Source organism: Nicotiana tomentosiformis, chromosome 3 (assembly GCF_000390325.3).
Source record: "Nicotiana tomentosiformis chromosome 3, ASM39032v3, whole genome shotgun sequence".
NCBI lineage: Eukaryota > Viridiplantae > Streptophyta > Magnoliopsida > Solanales > Solanaceae > Nicotiana > Nicotiana tomentosiformis.
In genome coordinates, this window is record NC_090814.1 from 74,772,406 (window position 1) to 74,789,210 (window position 16,805).

The window sequence follows — 16,805 nt, forward strand, 5'->3', positions numbered from 1 at the left end:
ATGCAGAAACCTTTTTGAAAATATAATTATTTTAAATGATTAAAAAATACATGAAGTATAATCTTTAAATACATCATTTTTAATAATTTAAAATACATAAGGATAACAATATCTCTTTCATTTCATGATATATATGAATGGCCATCAATTACAACCCCAAAAGAATACTAATAGTCTATGGAATCTCTATGACATGAGAATAAAATATACATTTGGGACAATCCCGACCAACAAAGAGAAAAGAATCAACATGACAGCTACCACAAAATAGAAGTGGTACCTCACCATACACCTCGCAAAAAGAGTCATCCTAGGCTCATCTGCTCATCACGTACCATACCTCCCCCTGAAATATATAAAGTAAGCGGGACCTTAGAGAGGGGCCCCTGAGGGCTGAGTACATCACGGCGGTACTCAATAAGTGTCATAGACTCTCTCTATCTCAAGTTTCTGGGACAAGGCTTAACAAAAATAATGCAACTAACATTCGATATAAAATGATGACAATTATATTAATTCATACTCTTTATCATTTTAAATGAAAAGACAAGAAATATATAAATCATGATACAAACTTTTAAAATATTTATATAAATCCATGATTCTAATAAAATCATATGAAACCATTTCATCTTCATTAAGTCATTGAAATCACTTTCGGCTCCTTAGGCCTAAACATAACAAAATTATCTCTTAACTTTTTACCGAGAGTACTATACCGACACCGACATAATAAACAACTACTATTTGATCGACCTAGCAACAAGTATTTGACCCTACTTGTCTGGGCGGCTTCCCGTAGTGTCGTACGAGTCGACTTAACCTTATTACTTTAAGTAATGATGATTTGCCCTCTCAATGGGGGACTTTATCCCACAAACCTCGGCTTAGCCTTAGAATGTGTCCCTACACCGGCACATGTAGTTCCATGGAAACGAAGTCAACATTCGAACCAATGTCGGTGGTCTCCACTAGTAACTCCCAAAACATTTAATATCTCTAAAATAGATTCATAGCATTGTAGCCTCAAAGGATCTATTTTTATCAAATCATAGCTCATGTTCAAACTAGACCATTTGAATAAAACAATCAACTATATGATCTTTTTCATGTTAAAGCCTTTAGCAATTTAACATCCATCATTCAAAGATACGACGAGTGTTATCCATTAATCAAGTTTCAAAAGAAATACTTTACATAAAATACCTCTTTATTACTCAAATGCTTTATATTCATTCCAATACATAATTTTAAATAAAAATTATAATATTTTTCTCAAGCGTCATTTACCTTCAAATCTTTAAAAATAGAATTTCTCAATTGTAAAATAACAAGACATTCTTTTATGTAACAAAACTCAAAATACATTGTGACATCCTTTCTCGCTTGTCCCCACAAGTACGGATACACATTTACAAACAAACTCATGTAATAACTCAAATATGATTTTAGAGAAAATCCATCAAGAAGAGTAAGTTTTAATCAGCTTACCTCAAGTCCAAGCTTCAAATTATAATACGACGCTCCAATTCATTTAGAACTCTGAAACGTCGCCAACAAGCCAATATCTACATTAGACATCCTAAGACATCAAAACTTATCCAAATATATATATATATATATATATATATATATATATATGTCGATACCCATATAAGGTTAACAAGTTGACTGCAAGTCTTCGAAAAGCCCAATTCACCCAAACATATCCCTTTTATCCTTAATTGATTCCATCCTTGGCCTTTAAGCCCCAATCAAGGTTATAGGATTCAATACTTAATCATTATTAAGCTATTGAAGCAATATAATCATCAATCATCCTAACAAGATTCAAAACTTCACTATTCATCTTCTTCCCTATTTAAGAACCCTAACTCATAATATTCATTTCAAGGACTAACATAATTTTTCAACCAATTGGTACTTTCTACTTCACAATACATTCCAAATACTTAATCCATAGTTGTTAAGTGTAAGGTAGAGAATTTACCTCATATAGCTCAAACCCTAACTTGAACCCCTTTGAATGATTCTTGAAGATTAGAGGAATCCCTGTGAATTTCAATCTATATAGATGTTAATACTACCATTAACTAATGTTAATCCATTATAAAAATATCATAAAGCTCACCTTTGATGCGTATTTTGGTTGAGGATGCTCCACCTTCTCTCTAGAACCCAAAACTTAGCCAAAAAAATATAATTTCTTTCTCTCATCCTGACCTCCTGCTATTTATAAAAAATGAGTTGCGTAGGCAAATTGCGTAGCCTATGCAGCTTCGCTATGCGGACTTGCGTAGCCTATGAAACAAAATCCTCCCTCTCCTCCAGCATGCTGATTTTGCCTACGCAGCCTGCGTAGGCTACGCAAGAAGGCTACACAAGCTTGCTAGGTTTCCTTCTTCCCTCTTTTCTCTACCTTTCCAAGCTATACCTTTATTCATGCAACTTAGTGACCTTTAACCCTCATAATATTCATGTCCAAGTATTTTAATGATCTTGATACCCTCGTGTGGGCTCGTACGTACTTCGAGGTCTTACTAATTATTCTCTTAAGCTCGAATTAGGCTTAATCTTATTAGAAAAATTTCGGGGGCTTTACACATAGTTTTTTTATTAAAAACTTTATAGGCCTTAGTATGTGAAGAGTAATCCAATAAAATTCCCTCATCACTTCTGTCATCAAACCTACCTATAGCTTCTTTTTCATTATTATGCACAAAATATTTGCACCCAAAGGCTCTCAGGTGAGTGATATTTGGTTTTCTTCCTCAAAGTAACTCATAGGGAGTTTTATCAAAAATGGATCTGACCATGCATCTATTTAGTAGGTAACAGGAAGTATTGACTGCCTCAGCCCATAAACTCTTAGGCAGTCCACTAGCAATCAACATGGACCTCTCCATGTCTTATAAAGATCTATTCTTTCTTTCTAAAACCCCATTTTATTGTGGAGTTCTAGGTCCAGAGAAATTATGGTCAATACCATGTGAGCTACAAAACTCAAGGATTTTTGAATTTTCAAACTCAGTTCTATGGTTAGTTCTTATACTTAATACATTGCACCCCAATTTTTGTTGAATCATTCTAATAAATACACAAAAAAACATCAAAGGTTTCATCTTTAGATCCTAAAATTAATGTCCAGGTATACCTGGAGAAGTCACTAATAATCACAAACACATACCTTTTACCTCTTCTGCTCCTTATTCTCATTGGTCCACATAGGTCCATGTGAAGGAGTTCCAGAGGTTTAGAAGTACTGACAACCTTTTTAGATTTGAAGGATGACCTTATATGTTTTCTTCTAACGCAGGCATCACATACCTTATTAGAGGAGAACTCAACTTTAGGTAGCCCAAGGACCAAGTCCTTTGCTACCAACTTATTGAGGTAAGAGAGACTGGCATGTCCCAGTCTTCTATGTCATAGCAGTGGATCATCTTCCACTACACTCAATCATGTGTGCTCACTCTGGGGAAGTGACATAATCGATATCTTGTAGACATTGTTATGTCTTTTACCCTTTAACACAATTTCGTTAGTATCAAGCTTAGTGACAGTACAAATTCTGGAATTGAATTTTACCTCATTTCCTTTGTCGCACATTTGAGAGATGCTAAGAAGATTATGTTTAAGACTTACCACATAATACACATCTTCGATAGCATGAGAGAGCGACTTACCAACCTTGCCAATACCTATTATCTTGCTTTTGTTCTCATTTCCAAATGACACACTCCCTCCTTGGAATGCTGTCAGTGAGAGGAAGTTTTTCTTTTCTCTAGTCATATGTCTTGAGCATCCACTATCTAGATAACAGTATTGATTGTTCCATCTCACCTTAGCTTGTACCATAATTCACAAGTTAGATTTAGGAACCCAGACAAGCTTGGGTCCCTTTTTGTTTGAAAAAGGATTAATCAGATCCCGTCTTGCCCAGAAGGGGAGAGGATTAGAAGCTATTTTCTTATTGACCTTAATCCACTTAGTATGGACAAGAGGATTGACCTTTGGATCCTATTCCTTCTTCACATTTTTAGCAATACCAAAGGTGCTTCTAAACTTAGCATGAATTAAGGCAGGACAAGTATCTCTAAAGTGTCCTACCTTTCCACAATGAGTGCACATATTATTATCAGAGATTCCTACGTACTTTGAGTCAAACTAAGGAATAGATTTTCTGTAGCCAATTCTGTATTTGTTATAGCTACAATTTTCATTTAACCAATTTAAGGCATCAGAAGATCTATGCCATTTACTTAATCTAGTGAACTCATAATTAGCCTTTTCTAGATTTTCCTGCAGGATTTTATTTCTACATTCAGCATCACAAAGATTATCTTTAGCACTTTTTAATTCCTTTTCAAACTTATCCTGCAGATCACTCATTTTTCCTTTACCATGTATATCAGGAGACTTTTCATTCTTAGAAGTAAGTTCAAGAACATGTTCCCCTAAATTAGCTTTGTCAGATTCAAGCTCTTTGATATCAAGTTTGACACATGAAATATTGCTTATTAGCTGATCATTTTCAGTACTCATTTAATCCATTTCATTCATAAAGGTCACAATTATGGCCATCAATTGTTTCTTAGACATAGCATGAAAGTTTTCTTTCAAGTTAGATATACTTACCTCGTTTGTTTCATCTTCAGTTTCTGAATCACTCATATCCATCATTCCTATCACTTCTTCATCTATTTTGGATTCTTCAATCGCCATCAATGCCACTTCGATATCTTCATCTCCAAAGTCAGCTTCTAAGGTCCTCCGTATATCATGAGCAGAGATGCAAGGGACACTCTGAGGAGAGTGTTTCTGGATAAGCTTCCATAAAGCGGGTCCTTTACTTTAGCATTTTTCTGAACTAGTTGACGGTCTTGCTCATCATATTTTTCTTCTCTTTTGTTGCACTTGTTACCTTCACTATCCATTTTGGTTGGGAGAATTGATCCATGACTGACAATTATCCACAGGTCAAAGTCAGTGGCCTGAAGAAATATTTTCATATGTAGATTCCATTTATCATAGTGGTGTTCATCAAACAAAAGAGGTCTTTCAATGTGTATTCCAAGTTGTACTGGGGGCTATGTCTCCACAGCCTGATGTTCATCAATTACAGCATAGAGGCTTATAGCCTCATCCTCCTTTTCTTCTTCTTTATCACTTCCACTATCCTCATATGCTGCCAAGAAAGCCTACTTCATTGCTTCACTAAATCCTTTGCCTAGGATTTTTCCTTTGTTCAAATCATTTTCTCTCATCTTCTCCCATTTTTCTTTTTCAGCTCGTTCTTTCCTCCATTCAATTTCCCACATTAGACAGTCCTTGACCATGTGATCTAGCTTGCTACACATGTAGCACCCATCATAGTTAGCTTTGTCGATCTTCTTAGACTTACTACTAATTTCTCTCTTGGATGCACTTTTGGAGTTCTTCATGAACCTCTTGAATTTGGCAAATATTGCTAGATCAGGATCATCATTGTCAGATTCATCATCCTCAGACGCCTTAAGAACCAAGGCCTTATCCCTCTTTGGTTGTTCCTTGCGTTGTTCTATCTTTCTCATTTCTTGAGTTTTTAAGTTTCCAACCAACTCATCAAGTGAGATTTTGTCCATCCTTGGCTTTCTGGATTGCAGTGACTTTTGATTCCCATAAAGCTGGAAAGATTCTTAGAACTTTGTTAACCAACTCTTCTGAGGTAAACACAATTTCAAGTGGTTTCAGTTCATTGGTTATTATAGTGAAGTTAGTCATCATATCCTGGATGGTCTCAGACTCCTTTATGGAGAAGAGCTCATAGTTTCTTCATGAGAAATTGGGAGTGCATCACATATCTATTTTGCATTAGAGCACGCAGAAATTCTGTTGTATCATCAAGACCAAGTCCACAGATAAGAATTTTCTCAGCCTTTGCATTTTTCTCCATCATTCTGAAATCTACTGCCACAAATTCAGAGGGGTCCTTGAGAATTGTTTCATTTTGTGCATTTTGTTTAGTAGGAGTAAATGGACCTTGGTTCACTATGGTCCATAATTCATAGTGTTCAGTTGTTAGGAAGTCTTTCATTCTTGCTTTTCACCAATTATAATATTTTTCCATTGAATAGGGGTGGTCTGGTAGTTGATTGTCCTTCATTAATTTCGGGTGGAGCACTCATCTTGCTTCCAAGATCTCTCTAGGTGTTAGCCGTGTGTGAATGAGAGAACCTGTTCTGGTACCAATTATTAATTTGAGTACTCTTATGAATTACTAAAGAACTTGGTTTTTTGCTGCGTTCCTTAAACGTGAAGTAAATAAGCAGTAAAGTAAACACATCGATTTTTACGTGAAAAATCACTCGGCTCAAAAGGTGCAAAAATCACGATCTACTGCGTATGATTTTTAACTTCAACTCCACTAAAATAATTAGCCAAAAATGTATCAGTTACAATAGAATGATGTTATTTGTGCAAAATTATGCACATGCCAATGTTCAAGTTTTTTCTTGTGCATCTGGTCCTCAACCCAGGAAGATAGAGGGTAATTTGCAGGTCTAATCTTCTTATTGTACTTGTATTTTGACGTTTAATATTTCGATCGGCATAGGTTGTCTCATTGGTCCAGCTTGTAGAACGATGTATCCCTCTAAAAACACCCAGCTTCATTTAGCGGTTTGTTAGAGGTAACACGAAACAGCAAATTGTTGGTGCAGTGTTAATTACTAGTCTTGATTCCTCGGGCAACCCAATGACTTTGGTTTCAATGAAATGGTCACGATGATAAACCAGACTTTCTTATATATTTTGCAACTACCGAGAGAATATAGGCTCAGAACTATATTGAGTGCGCATGTGATGTGCTCCGAGAAGGATGCTGGTTTTCGACAAAGGCACAAATATATTCTTTTACTGTGAGAAAAAATTTAAATATATATTTTATTATATTTTGGGTTCAAATATATCTCTGCCGTAATATTATTGGTTCAAATACACCCCTCTTATGTTAAGTTTGTCCATAATGGACATAAAATCATACGTGACACTTACATTTGATGAGGTGAATACCACATGTCATGCCACCTCAGCGCCCCTAATCCATATATAAAAGACTAAAATTTGAAATATAATATTTTTCATGGTAGCGTTAATCGTGGCAATAGTGGTGGAGGGGCACGAATTTTTAGTGGTGAAAAAATAATAGAAGGGAGGGGTAAAATGGGTTAGGGGCCTGAGGTGGTAAGCATGCCACATCATCGAATGTTAGTGCCACGTAGGATAAGATATCCATTTTGGACAAACTTAACGGAAAAGGGTATATTTGAACCAATAGTATAATGATAAAGGTATATTTGGACTCAAAGTATAACAAATGGTACATTTAAACATTTTCTGATAGTACATGGGTATATTTGGCCATTTGCCGTTTAGTTTTTTATCAAACCAATGACATAATTATATTCATAATTTTCATTACCATAAGAAATACTATCATTTAAGTTTTACACGTTGATAATATCAAATAAATTTGTACAATCAAACTAGGGGTGGCAAATGGGCGGGACGGATCGGATATGGGACAGGTCGAAAACGGGTGATGAAAAAACGGATAAATTATGCGACTCGACCCATATTTAATACGGATAAAAAATGGGTTAACCGGCGGATAATATGGTGGCTTCATGAATATGATATCACTTTTGGGAGAATTCCTAGTCTCCTAAACTTGAGGAACCCCCAATTTGAGATTTTACAAATGTAAAAGTTAAATTCATTGGTTATCTATTTTCTAAATGGATAATATGGTTCTCCATATTTGACCTGTTTTTAAAAAATTCATTATCCAACCCATTTTTTAATGAATAATATGAATGATTAACTATTTTCTTTTAAACATTTTACCATCGCTAAGTCAGACTATTTCAAATTCAATTGCGATCAAATTCATGCGCTAAAGAAGTGTTAGAAACTTAGGGAAAGAAGATGGTAATCAGTTAGAACTAGTAACATTACAGACTTACAGTTACATATCAAAGTTTCTATACTCTCCAAAGTATTCAACTTCTATTCTTTAGTTAATACATATATAAATAATAATTATTCAAATACAGTTCAAATCTAAGAGACCTTAATTTCATACTTTTATCGTAGATGAGACTCCTGTAACTACGTGGATCTGTCTTTTTCTAAAAAACAATTCTCACTCGATGTACGATATTCTGATTGGGGCCGACTAAATTTGGATTCACATCTCTCCCTAACAAATGTAAATCCATACCCAGGATTCGATCCCGAGACCTCTAGTTAATGATGAAAGAATATTTACTACTCCACCGTAACCATTCGTGGACTTGCCTTCTTTCATTACGATATTAGACGCTCAGTATTTTTTAGATTTGCCTTTTTCCAGGTTCGGCAAAATCAATTAGTCGCATATGGCCGTACCCCGAAATATTTCGTGTGATCACTTCACAGGTACCTGTGTATATTGTAATTTTTGCTCGGCCAAGTAATTTTATAAAATTAAAGCATGTAATGGCCAGAACATTATCAGCTATCATTTGAAAATATATGTTTTGTTAATAGTTTAGGTTGAACTATTGATTTCCTACTTGGCACATGTAAGTGTTGTACGAATTAATGCAGTGGTCCAAATTTTTAATACTTCTTGATTTTCTTGGCAATTTGGCCTATTTAAAATGCAAGATCTCCTCTAGAGAGCCCTGCTTCTCAAATCCTGGACTTTTGCTGTGACTGAGTTGAGACTGATGTGGGCATTGGGCTAACAGCTATCTTCAAAATTAGCCCATTAAACTTTCAACTCATGAAAAGCCTGTGATCTTTTATCCATTTCATTGGCTTTCCTAAGTCTTGATAATTTGTCTGTCCAAATTACCATAATCTCGTACGCGCGTGTTCCAAAATAATCTCACAATTAGAAATTAAGGTAATCTTATTTTGACGAAAATAAATAAACAAATACTTGCATGAATTGGCAAGTAAAAACAAAAAGGTTCAATTCTTTACACACACAAATAGGTTATATACGAGATGACAACTTGAATAACTCCAGATAACAGGAGGTTTAACTTTTTTTGAGTAAAAATATGAAAGATCATTTTATAAAACTAGAGGTCATTTATCAAGCCCTCCCCTTTTCATAATCTATGTTTGGAAAGCATTGCTGCAAAAAACATTTCTTTCGGGATACACGAAGTTGCTTCAGGGATCAGGAGTTGGATAATTAATTAACTCTAATATGGGTACTGAAGAATTAATGCATTACTGAAGCGGCGTATGGTAAATGAAGATGAAGCAGTCACGAAAAAGTCAAATATTAAATTAGTAATGTTATCAACTCTAAACGATCGATAGTCAGAGATATGAAGAATGATGACAAGTACGGCAACCTTACAAAATCTATTATAATCAATTAAGTTCGTGTGCGGAGCCAGAAGCAGCGGTGGACCCAGGATTTTGTGCAAGCGGGTTCAATCTTAGAAATACATAATTTTAGTCGTAAAATAGTAGTTGTCAAGTGGGTTCAAATAAAATATTTATACAAAATTTACGCAGCTTTAATCCTAATTTATACATTTACACAGTATTATTTTTTGATGAAGCGGGTTCAGTTGCCACCACGTGCGTCCGCCACTGGCTAGAAGGTTAACTACGGATTCACCGAACCAAATAGTTTTAGTCCAAAATCTGTATTTTGTACTAAGAAATTCACAAAATACGTACAAAATTAAATTCGGAACCCAGCGCTTGATGTCACTATCCCAGAATTTGAATTTTCATAAAGTCCACATCCTAACTTGAGAAAAAGTGAATGCCGAAGTTATTGTGTGCGCGCTAGAATTGGTTGTTAAGACTCAAGAGTAATGAAGAAGTAGTGCCTAATACGCCTGTTCTTTTGACGTGCTCCAATTGGTGTGCTTTGGGGAAAGACGAAAGCTGCTTAGATCGGAAGGAACTTGAAGGTCAACCTTTCAATAACTAGTCATCTCAAGTAACTTGTTCTGAAAATTAAGGAGGCTATTTGGGTTTTACATCTCCTTATGCTTTTGGTTACAATTTCCAAGAAACAAAATCTCTTTCTAAATCATTAATACTCAAGTTCTAGTCAAATCTTGTGCTTTTTTTTTACAATTATTTTTACCTAACAATGCAATCCTTCATCCCTTTATTAGTTTAAATATGTAAGACTGATGTACACAGTATATACCAGCATAACGAGCAATCCATCAAATCCAATTGTAGTCAACAATATTACTTTAAACTGAAGGGGTGTTGTGATATTTCTGTTTGCCAATAAAATGAACGTGAAGAAGGAAAGATGCATGAGTTGCGTAAGTAGCAATAGTGGTAAAAAGTTTTGCAAACGTACGTAATACCGATATTTGTGTACAAAATGATGCAGATGTGAATAATATATTACTAATTGAGGGGGTCAAAAAGTGGTAATCTCCATTGGCTGAACATTTTGTGCCATCCCCAGTCCCAAGATGATTTCCTTCAGAGATCAATATTTTAAGTTTGCCCTGGAAGAATGAATATGAACTTTCAAGGCTTACTTTTCCTATCTTTATGGAAAATTAAAGCAATATTCTAGGTACTGAAGATGTGCACCGGGGAAAAGTGTATATATATTGTCAATTTATATACTCTGGCAAATAAAAAATAAACATCGTACCTAGAACAAGACCATTAAGAAAAATGATTGGTTGCAGAAGATCTCCTTGCCAAGTGCTGCGAGTAATTGCAGCATTTGTCTGCTTGACAGCAACGGTGGTAGCAAAGGTTCCTAATCCTAATTATGCTGATGCCTTAACAAAGAGCATTCTCTTCTTCGAGGGACAAAGGTCTGGTAAATTACCCCCTAACCAGCGCGCTACTTGGAGAAAAGATTCTGCTCTTCATGATGGAGCTGACAAGGGTGTAAGTATACATAATACTCCCTCCATCCCAATTTGTTTGATGCAGTTCGAATTTCGAAAGTCAAACATGAATATTCCAAACATAGAATCTTTAAGTTTTTTAAACAAAATTTATATATTTGAAAACTACATGCAACAACGATATAAAGAAACAAGAAAAAAATTCAGGTGGATTTGGTAGGTGGGTACTATGATGCTGGTGACAATATCAAGTTCCATTTCCCAATGGCTTTTACTACGACCATGTTAGCTTGGAGTGTGGAGCAGTTCAAAAATACAATGGGATCAGACTTACAACATGCCATGGAGGCAATCAGGTGGTCCACAGATTATTTCTTAAAGGCCACAAACATTCCCAACGTAGTATTTGCACAAGTAGGTAACGCAGAGGCCGATCATAATTGCTGGGAAAGGCCTGAAGATATGGACACGCCGCGTACTACTTTTGCAGTTACTGCACAAGCTCCTGGTTCTGAAGTTTCTGCTGAGATTGCTGCTGCTCTTGCTGCTGCCTCCGTTGTGTTTAAGCCTTCTGATCCCGCATATTCCAAATTGCTTGTTAACCGAGCCATCCAGGTAACTTTATGTTGCTAACCATCAAAAATTTTGAAACAAATATAATTTGCCAGAACGACTTATATTTGGAACTAGAAGGAGTATTAATTAATAGGATAACTATATACAGAGAGTTGCAATTTCCTTTACAACTATCAAATAGTTGAGGTGATAATAAGTCTATTGTTTTTGCGCGAATTCAGGTTTTTGAATTTGCGGATAAATACAGGGGATCTTACAACGATAGCATAGGACCTTGGGTGTGCCCATTCTACTGTAATTACAACGGATACAATGTAAGTATGAAGGCTTAATAATCTTCAAATGGTATTGACATTAATTCAACAAGTTCTTAATCCTAACAAGGATAAAAAAATTGAAATAGGATGAATTGCTTTGGGCTGCAGCATGGCTACTCAAAGCTACAAGGAAGCCTATATATTGGAACTACGTTAAGCAAAACATAATAAACTTCAAATCGGACATCGAAAGTGGATTATCAGAATTTGGATGGGATGCCAAGCATGCTGGTATCAATGTGCTCATCTCCAAGGTTAATTAATTTATTCACTAGTTACATATTCCACCAAATCAAGCTCTTATTTATTCTGCGCGCATACATAATTAATTTTCTGTATCTTTGATTCAATCTGATATCTTTCACATTTCTGGATATTTTTGCAGTTTGTTCTTGATAACCCTTCAAATGCAAACCCCTTCCTTCCTTACGCTGATACATTTGTCTGCAGTGTATTACCTGAATCTCCTATCAATACAGTTAGATACACTCCAGGTATAGTTATTTCCCCATATCTCGCCCTTAAAAAAGCAAAAAGAAAGATGCGCGTCTAATTGTTGTCATCCTCAAATTTTATGCAGGTGGACTCATGTACAAAGCGGGGATTTGTAATATGCAAAATCCAACAGCTCTGTCGTTTTTACTTCTAACCTATGCACGCTACATGAAGAGTAGAGTAATTCGCTGTGGCAACATTGATGTAACTCAAAAGATGCTAATACGTTTTGCAAGAAGCCAGGTATTGTATATACTGTGTGTTGCATATTACAATGACACTGAAAATGTGATAAATTTATAAGAAATTAAACTGATGTAGGTATATATAATGCCTGCAGGTGAATTATATTCTTGGGAAAAATCCAATGAACATGTCATACATGGTTGGATTTGGATCAAAATTCCCTCAAAGAATACACCATAGAGGGGCTTCATTGCCATCTATTGATCAATATCCACAGAAGATAGGATGTAAAGAAGGGACACCATATTTTCTAAGTGAAAGCCCAAATCCCAACTTGCATATAGGGGCAGTGGTTGGAGGACCTGATATCAAAGATTATTTTTCTGATTCTAGACTTAGTTCTGCCCAGTCAGAACCAGCTACATATGTAAATGCACCACTTGTTGGCCTCTTGGCTTATTTTAAAGCACATCCCTAGTCCTGAATACTTGTGAAAATAACTAACTTTAATTTGAAGTAGATCATTGAATCTTCTTTCGCCGGCCGCCAAAATAATATTCATATGGCATTTCAGGCAGAAAGAGTGGTTAGAACTTAGAATCAAAGATTGTCTGATAATCTTCTGTACAAAGATCTTTCACTCTTGGTTTTTCTATTTCACTTGTTATTTTAGTAGTACAATGAATTAAAGATCAACTCCAGACTGAAATTTGTACAGCTTTGTGTATTTGTTTTCTCTGTTGCAATGTACGATTTTTGTGACTTATTGACCCCATATGCGTGCACCTGAATTTACTATGGATATACAAAGGCAAAATTTTGAAGAAATGTACAATAATTAATTCCTATTGCATAATGCTATTCGTACTTGACCGTTTCTATGTTTGTCCCATCACTATTTTAATAGCATATATGTAACCCAATTCGACTTACAATTATTATTATTATTATTATTATTATTATTATTATTATGTGGGTCTTTACAAGCTTGTTTTATGACTATCTCTTTTGTTTTTGCCCATGTGAGATTTACTTTTACGCATAAGAGATCTAAAAATGATATTTTTTTTAATTTCTACATTATAAATGATCATAAAGGCTCATTATTGCAACAAAACAGGGCATTGCGACATATATGAGGCACCAAGATAAGCAAAATTTAAGGCAAAAATAAACATTAGATCATCATTATAGAACCTCCGTTCAAGAATTCTTCTATACAAATAAAAATACAATAGTAATCTAAGAGATAGGACCCTTCGGGGTTGCCCAGTTGGTTTGGATGGTGGTCATCCACATTCATATGGATGACCTGGGATCGAATCCCTCCCTCCTCCTCCCCTCAATGCCTTCTGGGTTGAGCATGTCACACAGGGCATGCCTAATGCGGTTTACATCCCCTGTGTGGTTTGTAGGCTATTACATAGGGTGAGGTTTACCTAGTGCACACAAAGTGCTCACCCGAAGGGCAGAGGCTGTGGCTGAGGTTGTAGCAGCTGCGGGTTTCCCCTTTTACCAAACAAAATCTAAGAGATAGGAATAATGGAGTAATTTAAAAACATAAATATAGTTAATAGTTCTAGAAATCCTGCCTCTAGAACCATAAATACGGTCTCACCTCCTACAATTAAGGAAGATGATTCTATCCCTCTCTCTAATAAATTCTCTTCCCTATTGAACCAAGAGTCCAATTCCTCTCAATCAGAGACACAAACGGATGTAGTCAATGACAAAGATTCTCTCTCCAGTCTCTTCGATAACCCCAAAGCTGACACTCTCCACCAAAAGTCCACCCTCTAACAAGCGTACACATGGCACTTTGGGTACATGCACTTACCCAAACCCTAATCTACTAAATAGCTCAATGACATCACATAACTAACACAGACCCTAGGGCACATAGAAACCTTCCAATCGCCCAAACTCCACCCGAACACTTGACAAATAGAACTAGCCAAGTGTCAACAGAAACCGATTCTCCAAACATCATTAACCATCCTCTCCAAGCTTCCTCTATCCTCATGCATGTAAAATCTAACTCGGTAAATTTGCAATTATTTTCTCCAATTGCGCAGATAGTGATTGTATCTTCCTCCCCAGTTAGCCATCAACCTTCCTCAAACCAATCTCATCAGGAACCCCTTGGCATTACTTCTAAGGTAAACTATGGCACACTTCCCCCATTCCCTCTACAAATTCCATTCCACCCTCTCACTTATGTATCTCCACCCCATCTTCCCAACCAAGACCCTCTGACTTAGATAGAACAAGGCCTACAGGGTCATGCAACGTTCATTCCAATGACCATCAACAGTCAGGAGGTATGGATTGTTTTTCACAACCCAAACTTTCTAGCCCAACTAATATCGGAAGGGATGGCACTAGACATGGGAAATTACATCAACCATATGTGGTTAGCCAACATCCTAGAACTGTTGGCCCCAGCCTTGGCTACAACACTTTTTCACAACATACAAGTCCATTGGAATCTTCCTCACCACTTCAACCCCCTCAACAACATGGAACTGCTTTACCAACTTCCATTCTTCACTCCAGTCGATCAAGTGACAAACCACCCAATCTTTTATCCATGGAAATCAATCGCATAGCAAAATTCGATCCCTCTAGGCATCTATCACCAACGACACCCTCACAATGAACAAGAACGAGAGGAACAAGAGATGGTAGAGGAAATAATAATTCCACAGGTTAGGGGATTGTTTACTGGAATTTCAAGCATCAGAGAAGCATTTCTCATGCTATTTTGGGAGATGGAGGACAAGAAGTACATCTTCAAATATTTAGTATCTCTCTTCAATGCTCCATCGACATCCGTCCTCCACTTCTCGAGGCAACGACGAATTTTGTGGTAGTACTAAGCCCTTCCCTGAGGAAGCTCACTCAATTCCCATATGAGGGACTAGGAAACACAGCTCTCGACACCAATCGCCTCCTAATGAATAGGCCTATTAGTCTAGTTGTATGGAACATTATAGGGGCTAACAATGATGAATTCAAAGTGAATTTTAGGGAACTTCCGCATACCCATAATCCCTGTATGGTCGCTCTTCGTGAAATAAAGATGATTGACCACACTATACTCCGTGATAAATCCATTTCACTGACATGCTTGAAATCCTGGCTATAGGATTAGACAGTGGGATTATTATTCTTGATTTGGGAATTTGGTCACGACTAACCTGATCACCAAGTCACACCAAGAAATCCATGCAATGCTTCAGCTATATCCAAATCAAGCCCCTTGTCTTATTAGTATTATCTATGTTAGTACTTCACTCATTATCCGTAATAATCTTTGCTCCATAGCTGACACTTAGTCTGGCCCTTGGCTAATGGGTGGGAATTTTAATGAAATATTATCTCAAAATAAAAAATGGGGAGGTAGGCCCATTAATTCTTATCATTCATTGGGTTTCTGGTCGTGCCTCAATTATTGCAACTTAATCAATCTAGGTTTCAAAGGAGCAAATATACTTGGACTAATTGTATGGTTAACTATAACGACCTAATATTGGAAAGACAAGATATGTGCCTCGCTAATGCCCTTTGGTTGGACCAATACGCTAATGCCTCCATCACTCACCTACCTAGAACACACTCAAACCATACTCCCTTACTTCTTAGTTTTACCAAGCCTAAACCTCTCCCTACCAATAAAAGTTTTCGGCTTGAAACCTACTGGTGTTATCACCGTAAATTTGATAACATTATATTATTAATTATTTCTTAAAATAGGAAAGACATGTTTGAAGCCACTAATTGCTTCCAACATAATTCTTTAGAATGGGCAAGGTAACTTTTAGTAACACTAATAGGAAAAAGAAAAGAATTCTTGCTAGACTCAATGAAATTCAATCCTCCTCTCGCTATTCTACAAGCCACTTTCTTAATTTGTTGGAAAACGATCTTATAGATAACTACAATAATCTATTAAAAATTGAGGAGGACTATTAAAAATCAGCTCTCGTATTAATTGGCTTTAACGACGGTGATGTTAATACCAAATTCTTCCACTTAAGTATCGTGAATCGTAGAAGAAATAACAGTATATCCTTCTTCAAAGATAGTGATGGTAACTGGATTAATGATCCAGCTCAAATTTTAAATCATACGTCGTTTCTTTTTCAAAAAGCTTTCCAAACTGACTACATAGAAACCCCTTGGAAAAATATTCTAGATTCTCCAACTTGCTTTGACAACATAGATCTTACAGAACTAGACCCTTATAGGATTTTAAAATTGTCCGCGCTATTTTCTCTTTTAAGCCTTTTAAAGCGCCAGGCCCTAACAGAATTCATTCATTCTTTTATAAAACAATATTAGT

At 36.1% G+C, this 16,805-nt stretch overlaps 2 protein-coding genes across 2 annotated transcripts; one reads left to right on the forward strand and one right to left on the reverse strand.

Annotated features, from left to right (window-relative positions):
- Positions 1–4,167: 4,167 nt before the first annotated feature.
- Positions 4,168–5,624, reverse strand: LOC138908023 (uncharacterized). Its single transcript, XM_070198653.1, has 5 exons — positions 5,231–5,624; positions 5,124–5,188; positions 4,854–4,994; positions 4,639–4,806; positions 4,168–4,524 (listed from the first exon to the last, which is right to left on the reverse strand). Exons 1-5 carry the CDS (start codon positions 5,622–5,624, stop codon positions 4,168–4,170), a joined length of 1,125 nt encoding a protein of 374 aa, XP_070054754.1.
- Positions 5,625–10,052: 4,428 nt separating this feature from the next.
- Positions 10,053–13,161, forward strand: LOC104089540 (endoglucanase 8-like). Its single transcript, XM_009594471.4, has 7 exons — positions 10,053–10,926; positions 11,094–11,501; positions 11,684–11,776; positions 11,866–12,033; positions 12,165–12,273; positions 12,360–12,517; positions 12,615–13,161. The coding sequence occupies exons 1-7, from the start codon at positions 10,705–10,707 to the stop codon at positions 12,936–12,938; spliced, it is 1,482 nt and encodes a 493-aa protein (XP_009592766.1). The 5' UTR covers positions 10,053–10,704; the 3' UTR covers positions 12,939–13,161.
- Positions 13,162–16,805: the final 3,644 nt, after the last annotated feature.

What these genes read in the sequence shown, in the direction of transcription:
- LOC138908023 (XM_070198653.1), bottom strand. Translation starts at nt 5,624, where the DNA reads ATGGACAAAATCTCACTTGATGAGTTGGTTGGAAACTTAAAAACTCAA. An exon ending in AGGCTATAAGCCTCTATGCT is followed by an intron (nt 4,995 to 5,123) that starts GTAATTGATGAA and finishes ATATTTCTTCAG; the next exon opens with GCCACTGACTTTGACCTGTG. An exon ending in TAGTTCAGAAAAATGCTAAA is followed by an intron (nt 4,807 to 4,853) that starts GTAAAGGACCCG and finishes CACTCTCCTCAG; the next exon opens with AGTGTCCCTTGCATCTCTGC.
- LOC104089540 (XM_009594471.4), top strand. Translation starts at nt 10,705, where the DNA reads ATGATTGGTTGCAGAAGATCTCCTTGCCAAGTGCTGCGAGTAATTGCA. An exon ending in ATGATGGAGCTGACAAGGGT is followed by an intron (nt 10,927 to 11,093) that starts GTAAGTATACAT and finishes AAAAAAATTCAG; the next exon opens with GTGGATTTGGTAGGTGGGTA. An exon ending in TACAGTTAGATACACTCCAG is followed by an intron (nt 12,274 to 12,359) that starts GTATAGTTATTT and finishes AATTTTATGCAG; the next exon opens with GTGGACTCATGTACAAAGCG.